The sequence below is a fragment of the Narcine bancroftii genome, chromosome 13, assembly GCF_036971445.1.
Source record: "Narcine bancroftii isolate sNarBan1 chromosome 13, sNarBan1.hap1, whole genome shotgun sequence".
NCBI lineage: Eukaryota > Metazoa > Chordata > Chondrichthyes > Torpediniformes > Narcinidae > Narcine > Narcine bancroftii.
In genome coordinates, this window is record NC_091481.1 from 69,228,267 (window position 1) to 69,245,455 (window position 17,189).

At 49.4% G+C, this 17,189-nt stretch overlaps 1 protein-coding gene across 3 annotated transcripts in view; it reads right to left on the reverse strand.

Annotated features, from left to right (window-relative positions):
* Window positions 1-3,389: 3,389 nt before the first annotated feature.
* sgsm3 (small G protein signaling modulator 3) overlaps window positions 3,390-17,189 on the reverse strand; it is a 66,918-nt gene continuing 53,118 nt past the window's right edge. For all 3 annotated transcript variants that reach the window (XM_069909756.1, XM_069909757.1, XM_069909758.1), the window contains 8 exons: window positions 17,054-17,103; window positions 13,690-13,842; window positions 13,367-13,437; window positions 11,834-11,882; window positions 9,316-9,401; window positions 8,312-8,434; window positions 6,296-6,356; window positions 3,390-5,676 (listed from right to left, as the gene is read on the reverse strand). In XM_069909756.1, the coding sequence (XP_069765857.1) occupies window positions 5,593-5,676; window positions 6,296-6,356; window positions 8,312-8,434; window positions 9,316-9,401; window positions 11,834-11,882; window positions 13,367-13,437; window positions 13,690-13,842; window positions 17,054-17,103 (677 nt within the window). In that variant the 3' untranslated portion in view covers window positions 3,390-5,592. The remainder of the gene's footprint in view (window positions 5,677-6,295; window positions 6,357-8,311; window positions 8,435-9,315; window positions 9,402-11,833; window positions 11,883-13,366; window positions 13,438-13,689; window positions 13,843-17,053; window positions 17,104-17,189) is intronic.

A 17,189-nucleotide genomic window follows, 5' to 3' on the forward strand; every position in this document is an offset into this window, starting at 1 on the left:
TGTGGGGCGGAAGAGGTCCTCAATGATTTTACGCGCCCTCTGCAGACAACGATCCCGCTAGATCATGTCGATGGAGGGGAGAGAATAATTCTCTTTGTTGTACTTACGGTCCTGTCAATTGACCTTTGATCCATTTCTCTGGAGTAACTGTACCACACTATGACGCAGCCAGCCAGGACGCTCTCCATTGAGGTCCAGATGTTGTGTGTCCATGATAGGACACCTGTTAAGTAAACTCCAAGGAACTTCTGTGATTTCAAACCTACAAAGCCATGAAGTGCAACGTGTCATTTAAAATTCATTTTCTGCATCCGCACTTGGACGTCTTCCCTGCTGATCTCGGTGCCATCAGTGACGAACATGGTGAAAGGTTTCACCAGGATATTGCGACCATGAAAAAGCAGTATCAGAGCAACTGGAATCCATCAGTGCCAGCCGACTATTGTTGGACACTGACATGAGAGGCATCAGATGCTGAGTACAAATGAAAATCATTGGTAAAATATTTTTAGGTCAGTCGAACGAACGCGACGTGTCTGCGTCATTATGTGATTAAACAGGCTCAATTCAATTCAAAGTTAATGTTTCTCCAACTTCCAACGTGATGCAGCAAATCTGAAATTATCTTTGTTCTCAGAGTGAAGTCGTCTACCATAACCCCCAATTTTGTTTTGAAAAAGTTTGTTGTCCAGGGTCTTTGAAAGATCACGCCTGACAATCTCTCAGCTATCCCTGGGGCGTAGTCCGTCTGGTCCAGACAGACAATCCACCATCAAACACCAGCTTCCCAAGCACCTTCTCCTCAGTATTTCTTCTCCACTGCAGACGCACTCCACTCCTTCTTCTCCACTGGAAAAGGGCTCAGGGCTGAAATACTGCCTGCCTTCTGCTCTCCATGGATGCTTCGTGACCTGCTGAGACCATCCAGTGACCTTGTACAACAACTCCCAATGGATTAATTCCTGCCGTTCTCAACACAGAAAAAAAGAACATGACAGCACAGTACAAGCCCTTCGGCCCACGATGTTGTGCTGACCTATACATTCCTACTAAAATAAAACAAACCCTCCCTATCTCATAACCCTCTAATTTTCTTTCAAGAGTCTCTTAAATCTCCCAGCTTCCACCAGGCCCCCACAACTCCCTGTTCGTCACTGATGGCACCGAGATCAGCAGGGAAGACGTCCAAGTGCGGATGCAGAAAATGAATTTTCAATGACACGTTGCACTTCATGGCTTTGTAGGTTTGAAATCAAACTTACCCCTGATGTCTCCCCTAAACTTCTCTCCCTTTTACTTTGTGCACCTTGACTGGTGTTTGCTATTCCTGCTCTGGGAAATAGGCGCTGGCCGTCCACTGAATCTATGCTTTTCATGATCTTGTAGACCTCTATTTAAAGTTCTTCTCATCCTCCAAAGAGAAAAGTCCCAGCTCTGCTAAACCCTGCCTCATAAAACACTCCAATCCAGGTCACATCCTGGTAAATCTCTGCATCTTCTAAATAGATGGAGTCTGAGGGTCTCCCCCCCACCCCACCTTCCCCTGCCTGGTGGTCCTATTTCTTCCACTGCAGGGTTACCACAAGCAAGAACTTGTCCTTCAGCCATGCACGGCTTCCAGTCTTCATTCAACCTGAATCTGGGCAAGCCACCCTGCAGATGTAGTCATCCTGACTGCAAGGAGCGCCTCGGGATTCCGACACGCAGCAGGCCATGAGACCTCCAGCTGCATTTCCCTCCGGACAGTACCATGTCCACAACTGCATTTGAGCGGTGAAAATACTCACCAAACACCGACCAGACTGGCACCAACACTACCCATCCAACGGCCAGTGCTGAGACATCCCTGTGGACAGGAGCCAGGCGCTCACCAGAGCCACTTCAGCGAGTCAGGTGAGACGTGGCCACAGTATCTCCAAAGGGACATCTCTTTTCCCTCTCTTCCTTGATTTAATACAGGCACTGGGTCAGTTGGAAAAACTCTCTGTCTGCCTTCTCAGGGCAAAGACGTCTGTGTACACGGCAATCAAAGGAATCTTGGATCGTTCTCTGAGAATGCTGCGGAAAGATCGCACTGTGGTTTCTCTGTTAAAACTGAAGTATGTTGGAGGAACTCAGCAGGTCCCACAGCGTCCATAGGAGGTAAAGTTTCTGTCTTGTTTTACGTCCAAACAGCCCTCGTTCACTGCTGCATCAGTTCCGAGCAAGCAGTGGATCCTGTTTTGAGGCATCCTGATCATTTGTTCGACCCAAAAATTAAAATGAGACAGGCTTTCCTGGCTCCCTCCTTGATGGCGATATGGTGGGAGTAACTTTGCCGTGGACAGTTCCAGGCTGATGTTACATGAAATCACCCCGACATTCATCAGCATTGATACAAGGCAGCATCCAAATCCTCAGTCCAACTCATGCCATGGACTCCACACAATCAACGGACTGTCACACTGTTGAAGCAGGCCATTCAGCCCAAACTCACCTGTACTGGCCCTTCTCACAGAACACTACAGCACAGAAGCAGACACCTAGCCCCATCTAGTCTGTGCTGAACTATTATTTTGCCTAGTCCCATTGACCTGCACTTGGACCACAGCCCTCCATACTCCTCCCATCTATGTACCTGTCCAAAGTTTGCTTAAATATCAAAATCGAGCCGTCATCCACCACTTCAGCTTGTTCCACACTCCCACCATTCTGTCTGTGAAGAAATTTCCCCCGAATGTTCCCTTTAAACATTTCACTGTGGAGTCTGTTGCCATGGGCGGTTGTGGATGCCGGGTCACTGGACATCAAAGGTTATGGGGAGAAGGTTGGCCAGTGGGGCTGAGTGGGAAAATTAATTGACTCATGATTGAATGGCGGGACAGCCTCAATGGACTGAATGGCCAATTTCTGCTCCTACATTTTGTGATCTTTCACCCTTAACCCATGTTCTCTCGTTCTTGACTCTCCAACCTCAGCAGAAAAAGCATTTACTCTGTCCATTCATCAAAGTTCTCCACTTTCTTTCTTCTCATCATTTTGCGGAATTACTTTTTTTTAGGGATGCGCTTGTGGTAACGGATGATTTTAAAAGGAAAAGTCAATCTCTCCAAGGGCCTGAATCCTGGGCAGGTTAATCTCACATTCCTAGTTGTGTCTTCCTCAACCCAAATGACCTTAGACAGGTCCCCTCTGAGGCGCAGTCACTCCCATCATTCTCCCACACAGAGAAGCAGTCCGAGCTCTCCTGGACTACCTCCCTCCCTCCACTTCGGTCCCTTCCCTGTCTTTCCCTTCAGGAGCAGAGTGACCACCTCCGCCATCCCCGCGCCCACTCCACTGCCTCTTGTCTTCAGCCAAGCTGGAGGCCAGCTCAACCTGAGGCCACTATCCAGCGCCCTGATGCAGACTGCCAGTAGCATCATGTTCCTTTATTTCTTATATACAAATAGCTGACATGATCGATATAAAGTTTTTTACAGACAGACCAGGCAATGACCAAATAAAATCAGGGAGGCAGGAAATAAAATAAAAGCTGCTGTCATCAGTCTCAAATTGTGGACTAATTTCTAAATTTCCACTGACCTGCACTGCAATAAATCTTCCTGCTGAATTCCGAATGAGCGCCTTTCCATCTGGGAGTGCCTGAGGTGGGAATCAAACCCACCCTCTATCTTGCTGTGGGTTGGAAAAGGCTCCGGTTATGTCAATGTTTTTAAATTTAGACGTACTGCACGATAACAGGCCCTTCCAGCCCACGAAGCTGTGCCGCCCAATTACCCCAATTTACCCAGATGGAGGGAGGGAGGAAACTGGAGCCCCTCCCCGGGGTAAACCCACGGAGGTCACGGAGAGAGCATACAAACTCCTTACAGACCAGCTCCGGATTCGAACCTGGGTTTGCTGGTGCTGGAACAGCGTTGCGCTGAATGTGCCGCCCCTAGGTCATCAGGGGGAATTTCACACCACCAGGGGGTAGGGTCACTGTTCCCGAGCTATCGCTTGGTGGCTGGCGGTGACCAGCTTTAAGCGGCATTGTTGGGTCAGTAGATGTGGGCAGGTGCACTGTTGGTGGATCAGGCAAAGCAGGCTCCACAGCTGAGGTATCAGAATACTGTCCACGCTCCAGGGAGTGGGGAAAGAGTACACCTCGGAGTGAGGGGCTAAGGATTGACATGGATATCATTTGGACCACAGGTCTGAGCCACCCTAACTGCTAATCAGAGACATAACCAGGCTTAAACAAGGATGGGTTTAAGATATGTGGCCTCATCCCACTGATAAGAGCACACCTCTGCTCTTCCTTGGAACATGCATTGCTTCCTTGTGTCAGAACTGAAGAGAGCACGTCAACTGCCAAACGTTCCAGGGACGAGCGGGAAGCCAGGAGATTCATCTTCAATGGCTGTTTGTACGCAGCAAGAGCAAGACTCTGAATGGGAGTGGGGATCGGGCAAAGTTTCCAGTCACATGAAGCTCAGAGGGGTCCCTGGGAGAGCTGGGAGTTTTTGCAACTGATCGCAGCCCGATATGTCTCAGCAATTCGTTTAACCCAGTGGTTCCCAACCTTTTGCTTCCCACTCACATCCCACTTTCAGTAACCCCTCTGCCATCGGGGCTCTGTGATGAGTAAAGGATTGCTTACGGTGGGAAGGTTGAGAATCACTGCTCTAGACCCAATTGTGACTGAAATATTTGGCTTGAGAAAAATTGTCAGTGGCCCATTTCCTTTGGAGTTCTGAAACCCTGCACATAACGAGTCAATTAGGGACAGTGGTTTTCAAACTTTTTCTTTCCACCCACATCCCACCTTAAGCAATCCCTTACTCATCACAGAGCACCGATGGCATAGGGATTACTTAAGTGGTACGAGAGTAGAAAGGAAAAGGTTGAGAACCCCTGGTTTAAACCCTGCACTGACATTTGGCAGTTGAGCTGCACATCACTTGTACATCCCCAGGCCAGAGTTACTGCAGCTACAACATCTGGCTGGTCTGACAGCTCGACAGGTTGCAAATGGGAATGGGAGAGATTGCAGTGCAGGCCAATCGACCCAGATGAAACCAGTTCCCGATGGAATTAAAATGCAGTGCTGGAGAAACTCAGCAAATCAAACAGCGTCCTTTATACAGCAGAGATAAAGATACATCACCAACGTTTCAGGCCTAGGCCTCTGACCTCCCTAACCCTCCACCTCCTCCCAAAACCTCTGATCCCTGCTTGACCCATACCCTGATGAAGGGTCAAGCCTGAAACGTGGGTGACATATCTTTATCTCTGTTGTATAAAGGACACAGTTGGACCTGCTGAGTTTCTCTAGAACTGGGTTTTCATTTCAACCGCAGAGTCTGCAGGCCTCCGTGTTTTACTTCTGCCACCGATGGAGATTATGCAAGGCTAAGGCATCTAAACTTCTTTTGAAGACAGTATGAATAAGGGCGGAACGTTAGTTCCCAGGAGTTAGTGTGTTAAGGATCACGATGATGTAACGTTCCTTGTTGACATGACTCTCTCCTTCCCAATAAGACCAGTGCATACACGACTGGGCGAAGCTGTGTACACAGACACCAGCTGTGACATTCTCGTGTCGATTTGGTGTGGGATGGTAGTTGATTAACCATCAATATCCCAGCTGAAGAGATGGTGCTTCACCAGCATGTCCTGGACGCCATCTTTCAGAGGTTTTTTCTCTTTCTCCTGATGAACAAAGAAATATAATTTGGTTCCACTCAGAGGGGACTGTTCCAGACACGGAGCAGGTTGGGGGGATATGGTCACAGTCCCGGGAATGACCCTTTCACCACAGTGGCAGAGGGGCCAGCTCTCCCGAGGGCAGTGACACCTGGAGCTCAGTCCAGGCTGACATCCAACTCACAACTCGCAATCTGGAACCTGTGCTGCATGCACGCACTCCCCGTCCCAGCGCGTAAGCTTTCACGCACTTCCCATCTCCTGTTTCCATACGCATCCTGGGGCTCCTCACGCACCCCCGTGTCTTCACACACACCCACCACGTCTCTGCACCCCTCGCATCTCCGCACGCACCCCCCACGTCTCCGCACGGGTACCTTGCATCACCAACACACAAACACTCAGCATTTCCACACAAACCCTGCTTCTCCACATACCTCTTGTCACCGTATACACTCACACACGCATGTACTGCATAACCACACATGCGTCCACCCAATGTAACACACACACACACACACACACACACACACACACACACACACACACACACACACACACACACACACACACACACACACACACAGAAATACAAATCAGGCTCTGACCAATCTTGGTCCTTTACCTCTTTTCTGATGGGGAGTTCCCAGTCCTGTGACAGGCTGAATGCGAACCTGGACAGCACTCTGTAAGGCAGGGGGAGAGAACACATTCAGCCCACACATTCAGCTTGAGTTCCTGAGCTGAGATCCGTCCCCTCTACTGATCCATCACATTCATTAACATCCTCCATCTCCCCCCAAATGGTTTATGGATTTAATTTCCAGCTGTGTCCTCGTTTGCCTTTTTCCCCGTTTGCTCTGACTTTACGTGATTGATGAACGTCTCTCAAGAACAGAGGTGTCAATGAGAGAGGAAGGCGAGTGCACTGTGCCAGGCAGATGTAGCTGAATTACACAAGCCAGTGGGGCCGCACTCCACTCTGCTGTGGAGAAACGAGACCCAGATTCCCCCCTTCCCTCTGGGGAATCCTCACCTCTGTGACAATCCATTCAATCCAGGCAGCTGGGGGTGGGGGAGGGGAGAGGATGTGGAGAGGAGGGAGAGAGGGAATGGGTTGAGAGACGGCTAGAGAGGGAAGGGGCGGGGAAAAGGGGTAGAGAGGGAGGAGAGGAAAGATGGAGAGGGGGAGAGAGGGAAGAGAGCAGGAGGGGGCAGAGGGAAAAAGTGAGGGGGAAGGGGAGGGGTGAGGGGATAGAGAGCGGGAGAGTGGTTAGGGGAGGGAAGGAGAGGTGGGAATGAGGGGGAAGGGAGGGGACAGAGAGGGAGAAACAGGCAGGTGGGGGAGAGTGTGGGTGAGAGGGGGAGGGGAGGGGGAGAGGGAGAGGCAAGCAGAGTGGGGAGAGGGTGGGTGAGGGGGGGAGAGGGAGAAGGATGGGGAGGGGGAAGAGAGAGAGGAGAGAGGGGAAAGTGTTGAACAGAGAGGAGAGTAAGTAATGGCAGAGGATTGCTTTGTGATTGGAAGTGTGTGACCAGTGGTGAAACACAGCTCGGACTCTGACCAGGATTCCTTAACAATTTGGAAACGTGGGAGGTACGATTATTAAGTTTGTAGTTGAAACAAAAGCTGGTGGATGCAGAGGTGGGCTGACGCTGATCAGCTGGTGAGAAGGACAGGGGATGGCAGAGAGGAGTCCACCTCTGGGAAGTGCGTGAACTGATAGGGGTAGGACCCACACGGTGAATGGCAGAGAGGAACAGTAATGTAAGTCAAAGATCCCTGAAGATGGGAGTTGGTAACTCGTTTCTCGTAGCTGGGGCACAGAACGGGAGGTAATGGAACAACCTGCTCAAACACTGCTTGTGTCACACAGGAAGGATGGGATTGCACTAGAGAGGGTGTTACCAGGTTGTTGCTGGAGATGGAGCGGTTACGAGAAAAGACTGGAGAGGTTGGAGTTGTTTTCCTTGGAGCGGAGGAGAGTGAGGGAGGACCTGTCAGAGGGAAAGGACTGACTGGAGATAGGAAACCTTCCCCGTGTTGATGGAGATGGGATCTCAGTACATAGTATCTTAAAAATTGGGTCACAGGTGGACAAAAAGTCCTTCAGCACATCGGTTAGAGCAGGGAGTACAGACATTGAAGGGTCACACTGCAGTTGAACAAGACGTTGGTGAGGCCCCATTTGGAGCATTGTGTTCAGTTTTGGTCATCGTGCTGCAGGAGAGATGTTGTTGAGCTGGGGAGGGCGCAGAGAAGATTTACAAGGACTCAGGGGCCTGAGCTACAGGGTGGGGCTTTATTCCTTGCAGCACAGGAGGATGAGGGGGTGGTCTCACTGAGGTGGACAGAATTATGAGAGGAATAGATCGGGTGATGCAGAGTCTATTCCCCAGAGAAGAGGATCCGTAACCAGTTTAAGAAACATTTGAATGGATACATAAATAGGTTGGGTTTAGAGGGATATGGGACTAGTGTGGGAGCACATATGGGTCAGCTTGGGTAAGTCAGGCCGAAGGGCCTGTTTCCACACTTTGTGAATCTAACCAGAGTTGTTGAAAACTGAATGCATGGGTTTAGGGTGAGGGGTTAGAGACTTAAAGGGGCTGGGGAGATCCGAGTGTGCAAGCCCTTCCTTACCTCAGTTCACACTTGATCTGGACCCAGCCGGGGCTGCGCAGGAAGGACCACGGCTGGTACCATTTCTCCACCGTCTGCATGCTGGAACAGAGGACCTCCAGCCAGAGAGGCAGCACCTGCTCACTGCAGAACGACAAGGGAGGAGTAAAGCACGAAAGTGTGCCGACACCGTGAGTAAAACACGAAGGTCTGCCGACACGGTGAGGTAAAGCTGGAGAAGTTCAGCAGGTCAATCAGTGAACTTTATACAGCAAAGAGAAAGGGACATCACCCAATGTGTCAGCCCTTCAAAATGTAGGCAGGCACCTGAACAAAATAGTGAAGGGGAGAGGCAGGGGCAGGAGGTAATAGGTGGATAAGGGAGGGAGGGGACATCAGCAAATGGGGGAAGGGGCTGGCTCTCAGCAGGTTCCGGATTTCATTGTTCAGCCAGGGCTCCTGGTTGGGGGGGGAAGACCCTGAATGACTTGGTGGGGACACCCTCGTCCACAGCTGTTCTGATAAAAGTGTGTGACAGCCTCCGTGTACGTGTTCAGATTCTCAGCAGCGTCCGTGAACACTGCCCAATCCACTGGCTCGAGGAAGTCCAGTTACCACCTTCTACAAGTCCTGACCTCGGGAGGCAGGGGCACAGCCAGGTGATCAGACTTGCCCATGTGGTCTCGGGAAAGAACGGTCGGCCTTCCAAGGTGTTCATCTTCAATTTACCTGTTCATCTCTTCGTTATTCCTCCTTAACTTTGAAAAGTACTACCCAAGAATCTGGAAAATCCAAACTGACCCAATCCCCAAATAGTCTGAGTTTTAGGAGTTCCATTCTAAATCACTGAGAGAGAGAGAGAGAGAGAGAGAGAGAGAAAGAAAGTGTGTGTGTGTGTGTGTGTGTGTGTGTGTGTGTGTGTGTGTGTGTGTGTGTGTGTGTGTGTGTGTGTGTGTATGCGCTCTCGCGTCGGGTTCCATATGTACAGTCACATGATCATAAATGTGAACTTGAGACTGACTTACTTTAGTCCCACGCATATCAGCGATCGGAACTTGACATCCATCTGTGCGTGGGCAGTGTCGTGACTCACGTTTACCGACTGCACGGCCTGAAATGAAAGCAGAGCCTGGCTACTGGATGGAACCGCAGAGTCGGACAGGAGAAGGGCTGGCCCACCACCACAGAGTCAGACAGGAGAAGCGTTGGCCCACCGCAAAGTCGGACAGGAGAAGGGCTGGCCCTCCACCGCAGAGTCGGACAGGAGAAGGGCTGGCCCACCACCGCAGAGTCGGACAGGAGAAGGGCTGGCCCACCACTGCAGAGTTGAACAGGAGAAGGGCTGGCCCACCACCGCAGAGTCGGACAGGAGAAGGGCTGGCCCACCACCGCAGAGTCGGACAGGAGAAGGGCTGGCCCACCACCGCAGAGTCGGACAGGAGAAGGGCTGGCCCACCACCGCAGGGTTGGACAGGAGAAGAGCTGGCCCACCACCACAGAGTCAGACAGAAGGAGGGCTGGCCCACCACAGAGTCGGACAGGAGAAGGGCTGGCCCACCACCACAGGGTTGGACAGGAGAAGGGCTGGCCCATCGCAGATTCTGCCTTGTAGGGTGTTCATTGGTACAACTAGTTCATGTTGTCAACCACCATGTACCCCAATGACCCACAAAGTAAACTACAAGTGGGGGAAATGGGTTTTTAAGAAATGGATTCTACCATCAACTATCACCACCATGTTACTAACGGACAGTATCCTTCAACTCGTTCTGAATTTCCTTCCGCCCTCCCCAACCTCAGACTTTCTATCTAAACACATTCTGCTGCAGGAACTCAGTGAATTGAGGGGAGATTTGATTGAGATTTACAGAACTGTGAGGGGTGTAGACAGAGTAAATACAAGCCAGTTTTTTCCACTGAGGGTGGGTGAGTCAAGAACCAGAGGACATGGGTTACGGGAGAATGAACTTCACGCAGAGAGTGGTGGGAGTGTGGAATGAACTGCCAGCCGAAGTAGCGATGAGGGCTTGATTTTGACATTTAAGAAAAATTTGGATAGGCTTATGGATGGAAGGGGTAATGTCCAGGTGCAGGTCAATGGGACGGGGAGAATAATAATTCAGCACAGACCAGATGGCAGAAGGGCCTGTTTCTGTGCTTTAGTGTCCTATGGTTCAAATACCACACCGCTGGTGTTAAAGATTTCTTCCTCAGACCCCTACCCACTACCCTAGACCAGTACCTTTGATTTTTAAACAGCACAGCGATGGTACTTTACCCTCGTAACCTTACAAGGGCAGCACAGTTATGGTGACACTATTACAGCTCTAGCAAACGGGTTCAAATCCTGTGCTGCTGGTGAAGGGTTTATACATTCTCCCCGTGTCTGCGTGCGTTTTCCCCGGGGGTTCCAGTTTTCTTCAAAATGTACTTGAGGTTATAGGCTGATTGGTGCATTTAGCAGCATGGGCTCCTGGGTCGGAAGAGCCTGTTACCATGTCTAAATTCTAGAAATTTCTTTTTTAAGAATACCTTTGGTACAGCCTCAGATTTGTCCCATTCCAAGGAAAACAAACCCAGGATATCCAGTCTCTCCTCTTCACTGAAACATCCCTTCTTGGACAACATCCTGGTGAATCTCCTCCAAGCAAATTTAAGTTGTTAACCATATAACAATTACAGAAGGGAAACAGGCCATCTCGGCCCCTCTAGTCCGCACTGATTTAAGTGAACTTCTCTAGTCCCACCTACCCACTCCCTGTCCATAACCCTCCAATCCCCTCACATCCATGCTCTCATCCAACTTTCTCTTAAATGACAAAATTGACCCTGCCACGACCACCTCTTTCACTCAGCCTCCACTATCTGAGTGAAGAAGCTTCCTCTCATGTTACTTCTAAATTTTTTCCCCCACCCCTTAACTTATGACCCCTCGTTCCAATCTCACCTACCTAGAAGGGAAGAGCCTATTCACATCTATCTATCTATCGTCCTCATAATTTGATACACCTCTATCAAATCCCCCCTCAACCTTCTCCACTCCAATGAATAAAGACCCAGTCTACTCAATCTTTCTTTGTGATATTGGGAGTCACTATCTCGGAGGATCTTTCCTGGATGGCATCGTGAAGAAAGCACATCAGCACCTCTACTCAGGAATTTGTGGAGGTTTGTGATGACACCAGAAACCCTGGCAAATTTCTACAGAGGTGTGGTGGAAAGTGTGCTGACCGGCTGCATCACAGTCTGGTATGGGGGGGGCACCAATACCCCTGAGCGTAAAGCCCTGCAAAAGGTAGTGGACACAGTCCCAGTACGTTTTGAAGGGTGGGATGAATCCTGAGCCCCCGGGGGAAAACCCCTGCAGACACGGCGAGAACGTACAAGCTCCTTATAGACTGCGTGGGATTCAGACCCTGGTCCTAATTGCTGGTGCTGTAAAGGCATTGAGCTGACCGCTGTGCCAACCGTTCTGCATCCTGTCCGTTCAGAAACCAACCCCTCGACCCTGGGTTCCATCCACCCCTCATCCCCGTGACTCACTCGGTACAGGAGCTCCTCAGGAGTCAGCACCTTTCCATCTTCATCCAACCTGTAAGAATAATGCCCATTAAAGCAACACAATCATTGCTCAGATAGAGGCCCTTCAGCCCATCACGTGGATGCTTTCCTCAATTACCCATCTGCACCAACCCCGTTGAGCTGTACCATTCTGCGCTTTGGCCATTCTAGTGATCATATTGGTATTTCTGGTCCTTTATCATTAAATCGCCAAATTAACTTTTAGTCCACTGTGAGATTCGCCATCATCAGGCGGTGCCGGAACCCCTTACAGTCAGAGAAAGAGAAGCAAAAGGGAGTCCCTTCAGGGTCGCTGAGTGTCTGTGGATTCACCTCCAGAGCTCCCGCACAGAGTCCCGTCCAAACCATCGGTGGCCTGAGCTCCAGATCCCAACCTCCAGTTCCCCCTCAGCCAATCTCCAGCCATCTGCCCCCTGGTGGGAGTCCCTGCCTCCCTCATCCCATCAGGCAGGTGCAGTCCAGGTTTCATCCCTCTCTGGGTGAAGAGATCCTTTCTCCGAAACTCAGCAGGTCAAACAGTGTCCTTTAGATAAACATAACCAACGTTTCAGGCTTGAGGCCTTCATCAATGGCAAACTCATTCAGAGACTCATTTAAGGACTCTGACTTGTGCACTTTATTGATTTTCTTTTTGTTTTCTTTATATTGCACAGTCAGTTTGTTTACAGTCTTTGTTTTACGCTGTGTACAGTTTATTTTTTTCCCACTACCAATAAGTGGTAACTCTGTCTCGTCCACAGAATAAAGAATCTCAGGGTTGTATGTGATGTCATGTACATTCTCTGACAATAAATCTGAAATCTGAACCATCGAGAACATCTACAGGCAAATTGAAGAGAGCAACAGCGATCATCAAGGACCCACCCCACCCAGCTCACGCTCTGTTCTCACTGTTGCCATCAGGAAAGAGGTATTGGTGTCACAAGACTCGCACCCCCCAGGTTCAGGAACAGCTGCTCCCCCTCCACCATCAGATTCCTCAACAACAAACTCAATCAGGGACTCTGCTCCAAGTTTATGGGCCCTCGTTTCTTCCGTACTACGTTAAAAAAAAAACTATTTATGTAACATGAGGTGAAATCAAGGCCTTTACTTAAATGTGCTGTAGGTCCACCACTGAGAATGGCTGGGATAACCAACCACGGAATGTAGAACACTGCAGCAGAGAAAGCAGGCCCTTTGTCCCTTCTCGTCTGTACCGAACCATTATTCGGTCCCTTTCACCCCCCTCCCACCCATGTACTTGTCCAAATTTATGGAATGTAAGAAATAGAAGTGGGAGTTGGCCAATCGGCCCATCAAGCCCTGCTCTGACGTTCAATGAGATCATGGCCGATCTGATGATGGGCTCATCTCCACCAACCCACCTTTTCCCCACATCCCTCAATTCCCCCACTAGGTAGAAATCTATCCAGCTGTGAAATTCAAGGTAGCAACTCACAGATTCCTTAACAGTAAAACTGATAAAACAAATCTAACCCAACTTTAGTGTACCTGTATGTCTTACACAGGACTAGCCGGGAGTACACCGAGTCAAAGTCTCGCTCCACCTCTTTGCTGGCAGCCTAGGAGGGGCAAGTGGAGGAACAGGAGGCAAAGAGTGGGGTGATGAGGAAGGGGGGGTAAAAAAGGGAAGATTAAAATAGACAAGTGGGAAGAGATGGAAGGACAGTGAGGATGAGATGGACAAAGGATCATGGGAATGAAAAGGGGAAGAGGTAGAAGGAGCAGAGGGGGAGAGAAAGAACAAAAAAGTTTAGAGGCTGGGCACAACTTGTTGACACATAAAAACAGTGAGAAATACTCAGGAGATTTACCTCTTCAATAAAAAGCCAGGGATGACACGGGCCACCGAGAATGGAGGTTTTCTTCAGACCCTGGTCAAATATGGCCTTGAGAGCCGGGCAGAGTGATCCCCGCACCAGGTCTGTTATTGCTTCCGTCACTGAATCGTCTCCCGCCATGGAATACTGCAAAGGCCGAGACAAATCACCCTGTCAGCCGCAGAGGCACATCTCAGAACGAGTCTCATCACAAAGCAGACAGCGTGCATGGTCAATGGTAGGACGCTCACTGCATGGGGTTCAAATCCATCGTTCACCGTGGCCGCACGGGTTGATGGGGTAGTTAAGAAGGCTTATGGTGTGCTGGCCTTTAAATCAAGTCAGGTTTATTGTCATCTGATTGTACAACCCGACGAAACTGAGTTCTCCGGTCCTCGGGGCAAAACACGCAGACACACAACCAGACATAACATATACACAGCCAAATACACACGCAGGACAAGTATTTCATCTATACAAATAAATAAATAAATAGTTTCATGAAAATGTGAGTCTCGGACAGTCAGTGTGAGCAGTTCCTTTGGTCGTTCACCATTCTCACTGCCCATGGGAAGAAGCTGTTCCTCAGCCTGGTGGCGCTGGCTCTTATCCTCCTGTATCTCTCCCCCGACAGGAGTAGCTGAAAGATGCTATGTGCGGGATCCTCAATGATTTTGCGCACCCTCTTCAGACAACAATCCCTGTAGATCATGTCGCTGGGGGGGGTGGGGAGGGAGGTTGATAGGATAGTTAAGAAGGCCTATGGGATGCTGGGCTTCATTAGTTGAGGGGTTGAGTTCAGGAGTCATGAGGTCTACAAATCTCTGGTGAGACCACACTTGGAGTATTGTGTTCTGTTCACCTCATTATTGGAAGGACCTGGAGAGGGTGCAGAGGAGACTGACCAGGATGTTGCCTAGATTGGGAAATAATTCTTATAGGGCAAGGTTGACAGAGCTGGGACTTTTCTCTTTTGAGCACAGAATGACGAGAAGAGACTTAGAGGTCCACAAGATTATGAGACATAGATAGGGTGGATGGCCAGCACCTGTATCCCAGCACGAGAGTAGCAAACACCAGAAGATATCTCGACAAAGTGAAAGGAAGAAACTTCAGGGGTGACATCAAGGGTAAGATTTTTACAGAGTTGTGGGTGTCTGGAATGCCTTGCCGGGGTAATGATGGAGGCTGGAACATTAGGGGCATTTAAGAGACTCTTAAATGGATGGAAGAAAAGTAAAGGGTTACGAAGTAGGAAGGGATTTTTTTTTTAAGGTATACATAGGCCAGCACAACATTGTGGGCCAAAGGGCCTGCACTGTGCTGTAATACTCTATGTTCTAAACCAGAAAATGAGGACCCAGACTGCCTTATGGAATTTTGTCAGCAAAACAGAATAATAAACTGAACCGAGTGTCCAAATGTCAGTCTTCCAAGTGAATGAATGAACAGTTTGTTGCCACGTACAGAAGTCTGCGTGGAGATACACTGAAAGTCTTCCTTGTTGCATCTTGCCAGGTATGTAAAACACACTCACAATATGTGGGTGGCACGGTTGACCTAACAGTTGATGCAACGCCATGAGAGGGTTCAAATCCCATGCTGTTTGTAACGAGTTTGCACGTTCTCCCCGGGTTTGCGTTGGTTTCCTCTGGGGGGGAAGCTCCGGTTTCCTCCCACCCTTCAAAACGTACTGGGGGTTGTAGGTGAATTGGGTGTAATTGGACGGCACGGGCTCATGGGCCTGTGCTGCATTTACAGATTAACAATTAAGTATTCAGAGCTAGGAGGGAGTGCAACAATGTGCTTTGAGTCAGGAGAGCAGACAGACCTTTGTCCTGGGATGGTTCAGGGTCGGGAAGTACGGGGAGGTTCGAGAGCCTGGGAGAACTGCTGAAATAAACACTGTTCCTCAACCAAGAGGTGCTGTACCTTCAGCTGGAAAGTCACGGCAAGAGGGTGATGGGCTCTTTTCCGAAGTTTGGCTGCCTACTTGAGGCAGAGCCCCTTCAATCGATGGGATGTAGGGGCCCCTGATGGACTTGGCTACACGACCGTGCTGGAGAAACTCAGCAGGTCACGCAGCATCCGTAGGGAGTGCAAGGCCACCAACGCTTTGGGCCTGAGGTGGGGGGAGATGGAGACTGATCCACAGAGAGTTTACAGTGATCCTGGGCAGAGTTTACCGTGTCACCGGGTAGAGTTTACTGTAATCCTGGGCAGAGTTTACCGTGAACTGGGTAGAGTTTACCGTGATCCTGGGCAAATTTACCGTGATCCTGGGCAGAGTTTACCGTGTCACCAGGTAGAGTTTACTGTGATCCTGGGCAGAGTTTACCGTCTCACCGGGTAGAGTTTACCATGATTCTGGGCAGGGTTTACCGTGTCACCGGGGCAGGGTTTACCGTGAAGTCAAACACCAGTTCCTTCATTACCCGGCCAGACTCCTGCTGCCATTAGAAGTGAGCGTTTGGCATGTTGGCCTTCATAAATCAATGTACCCATGGGGTTTGGTAGATGCCAGATAAGTGAGTTTTCCGGTTGCTTGAGATTGACTATCACATGGATTGGCGAACTGAACGCCAATTTTAAACTTTTGTATCTTTTACTTACTGATATTTATTTTCAGCAAATCTTTTTGCTGGTGGCTTGAGGCTGGTGATCACTTTAATTCTGGATAGCGGGAATTTTACTGATTTAAGTACAGGAGTTGTGATGTTACGGTGAAGTTGTACAAGACATTGGTGAGAGCAAATTTGGAGCACTGTGTGCAGTTTTGGCCATCTAACTACAGGAAAGATATCAATAAGATTGAAGGAGTGCAGAGAAGATTTACTCGATGTTGCTGGAACTTGAGGAGCTGAGATACAGGGAAAGGTTAAACAGGTTGGGACTTTATTCCCCGGAGCATAGAAGGATGAGGGGAGATTTGATGGAGATATTTAAAATTATGATGGGTATACATTGGGTAAATGCAAGCAGGTTTTTATCACTGAGGTTAGGTAAGACAACGACTTGAGGATATGGGTTAAGGGTGAAGGTGAAATGTTCAAGGGGAGTATTAGGGGGTACGAAGGATGGTGGGAGTGTGGAACAAGCTGCCAGCTGAAATGGTGAAAGCGGGCTCAGTTTCAACATTCTAGAAAATATCGGAGGAGCATGGATGGGAGGGGTATGGAGGGCTATGACCTGGGTGTAGGTCAGTGGAACTCAGCAGAGTTGAGTTTGGCACATACTAGATGGGCCGAAGGGCCTGTTTCTGTGCTGTGGATGAGAAGCAACTACACTCTATGCATGTGACTGCAGCCACTACTCTGCCCTGGTGTCTGATACACTCACTGTCCATCGGTGAGCTCACCTCTTTACTACGTTCATCCAGGATCTCGACAAATTTTGCGGGAAACCATCCTGTTGGAAGAAAAGGTAAAAAAATCAATTTATTCATTTCAAGAGGAATAGAATCTAAGAGCAGGGATGTGATGCAGAGGCTTTAA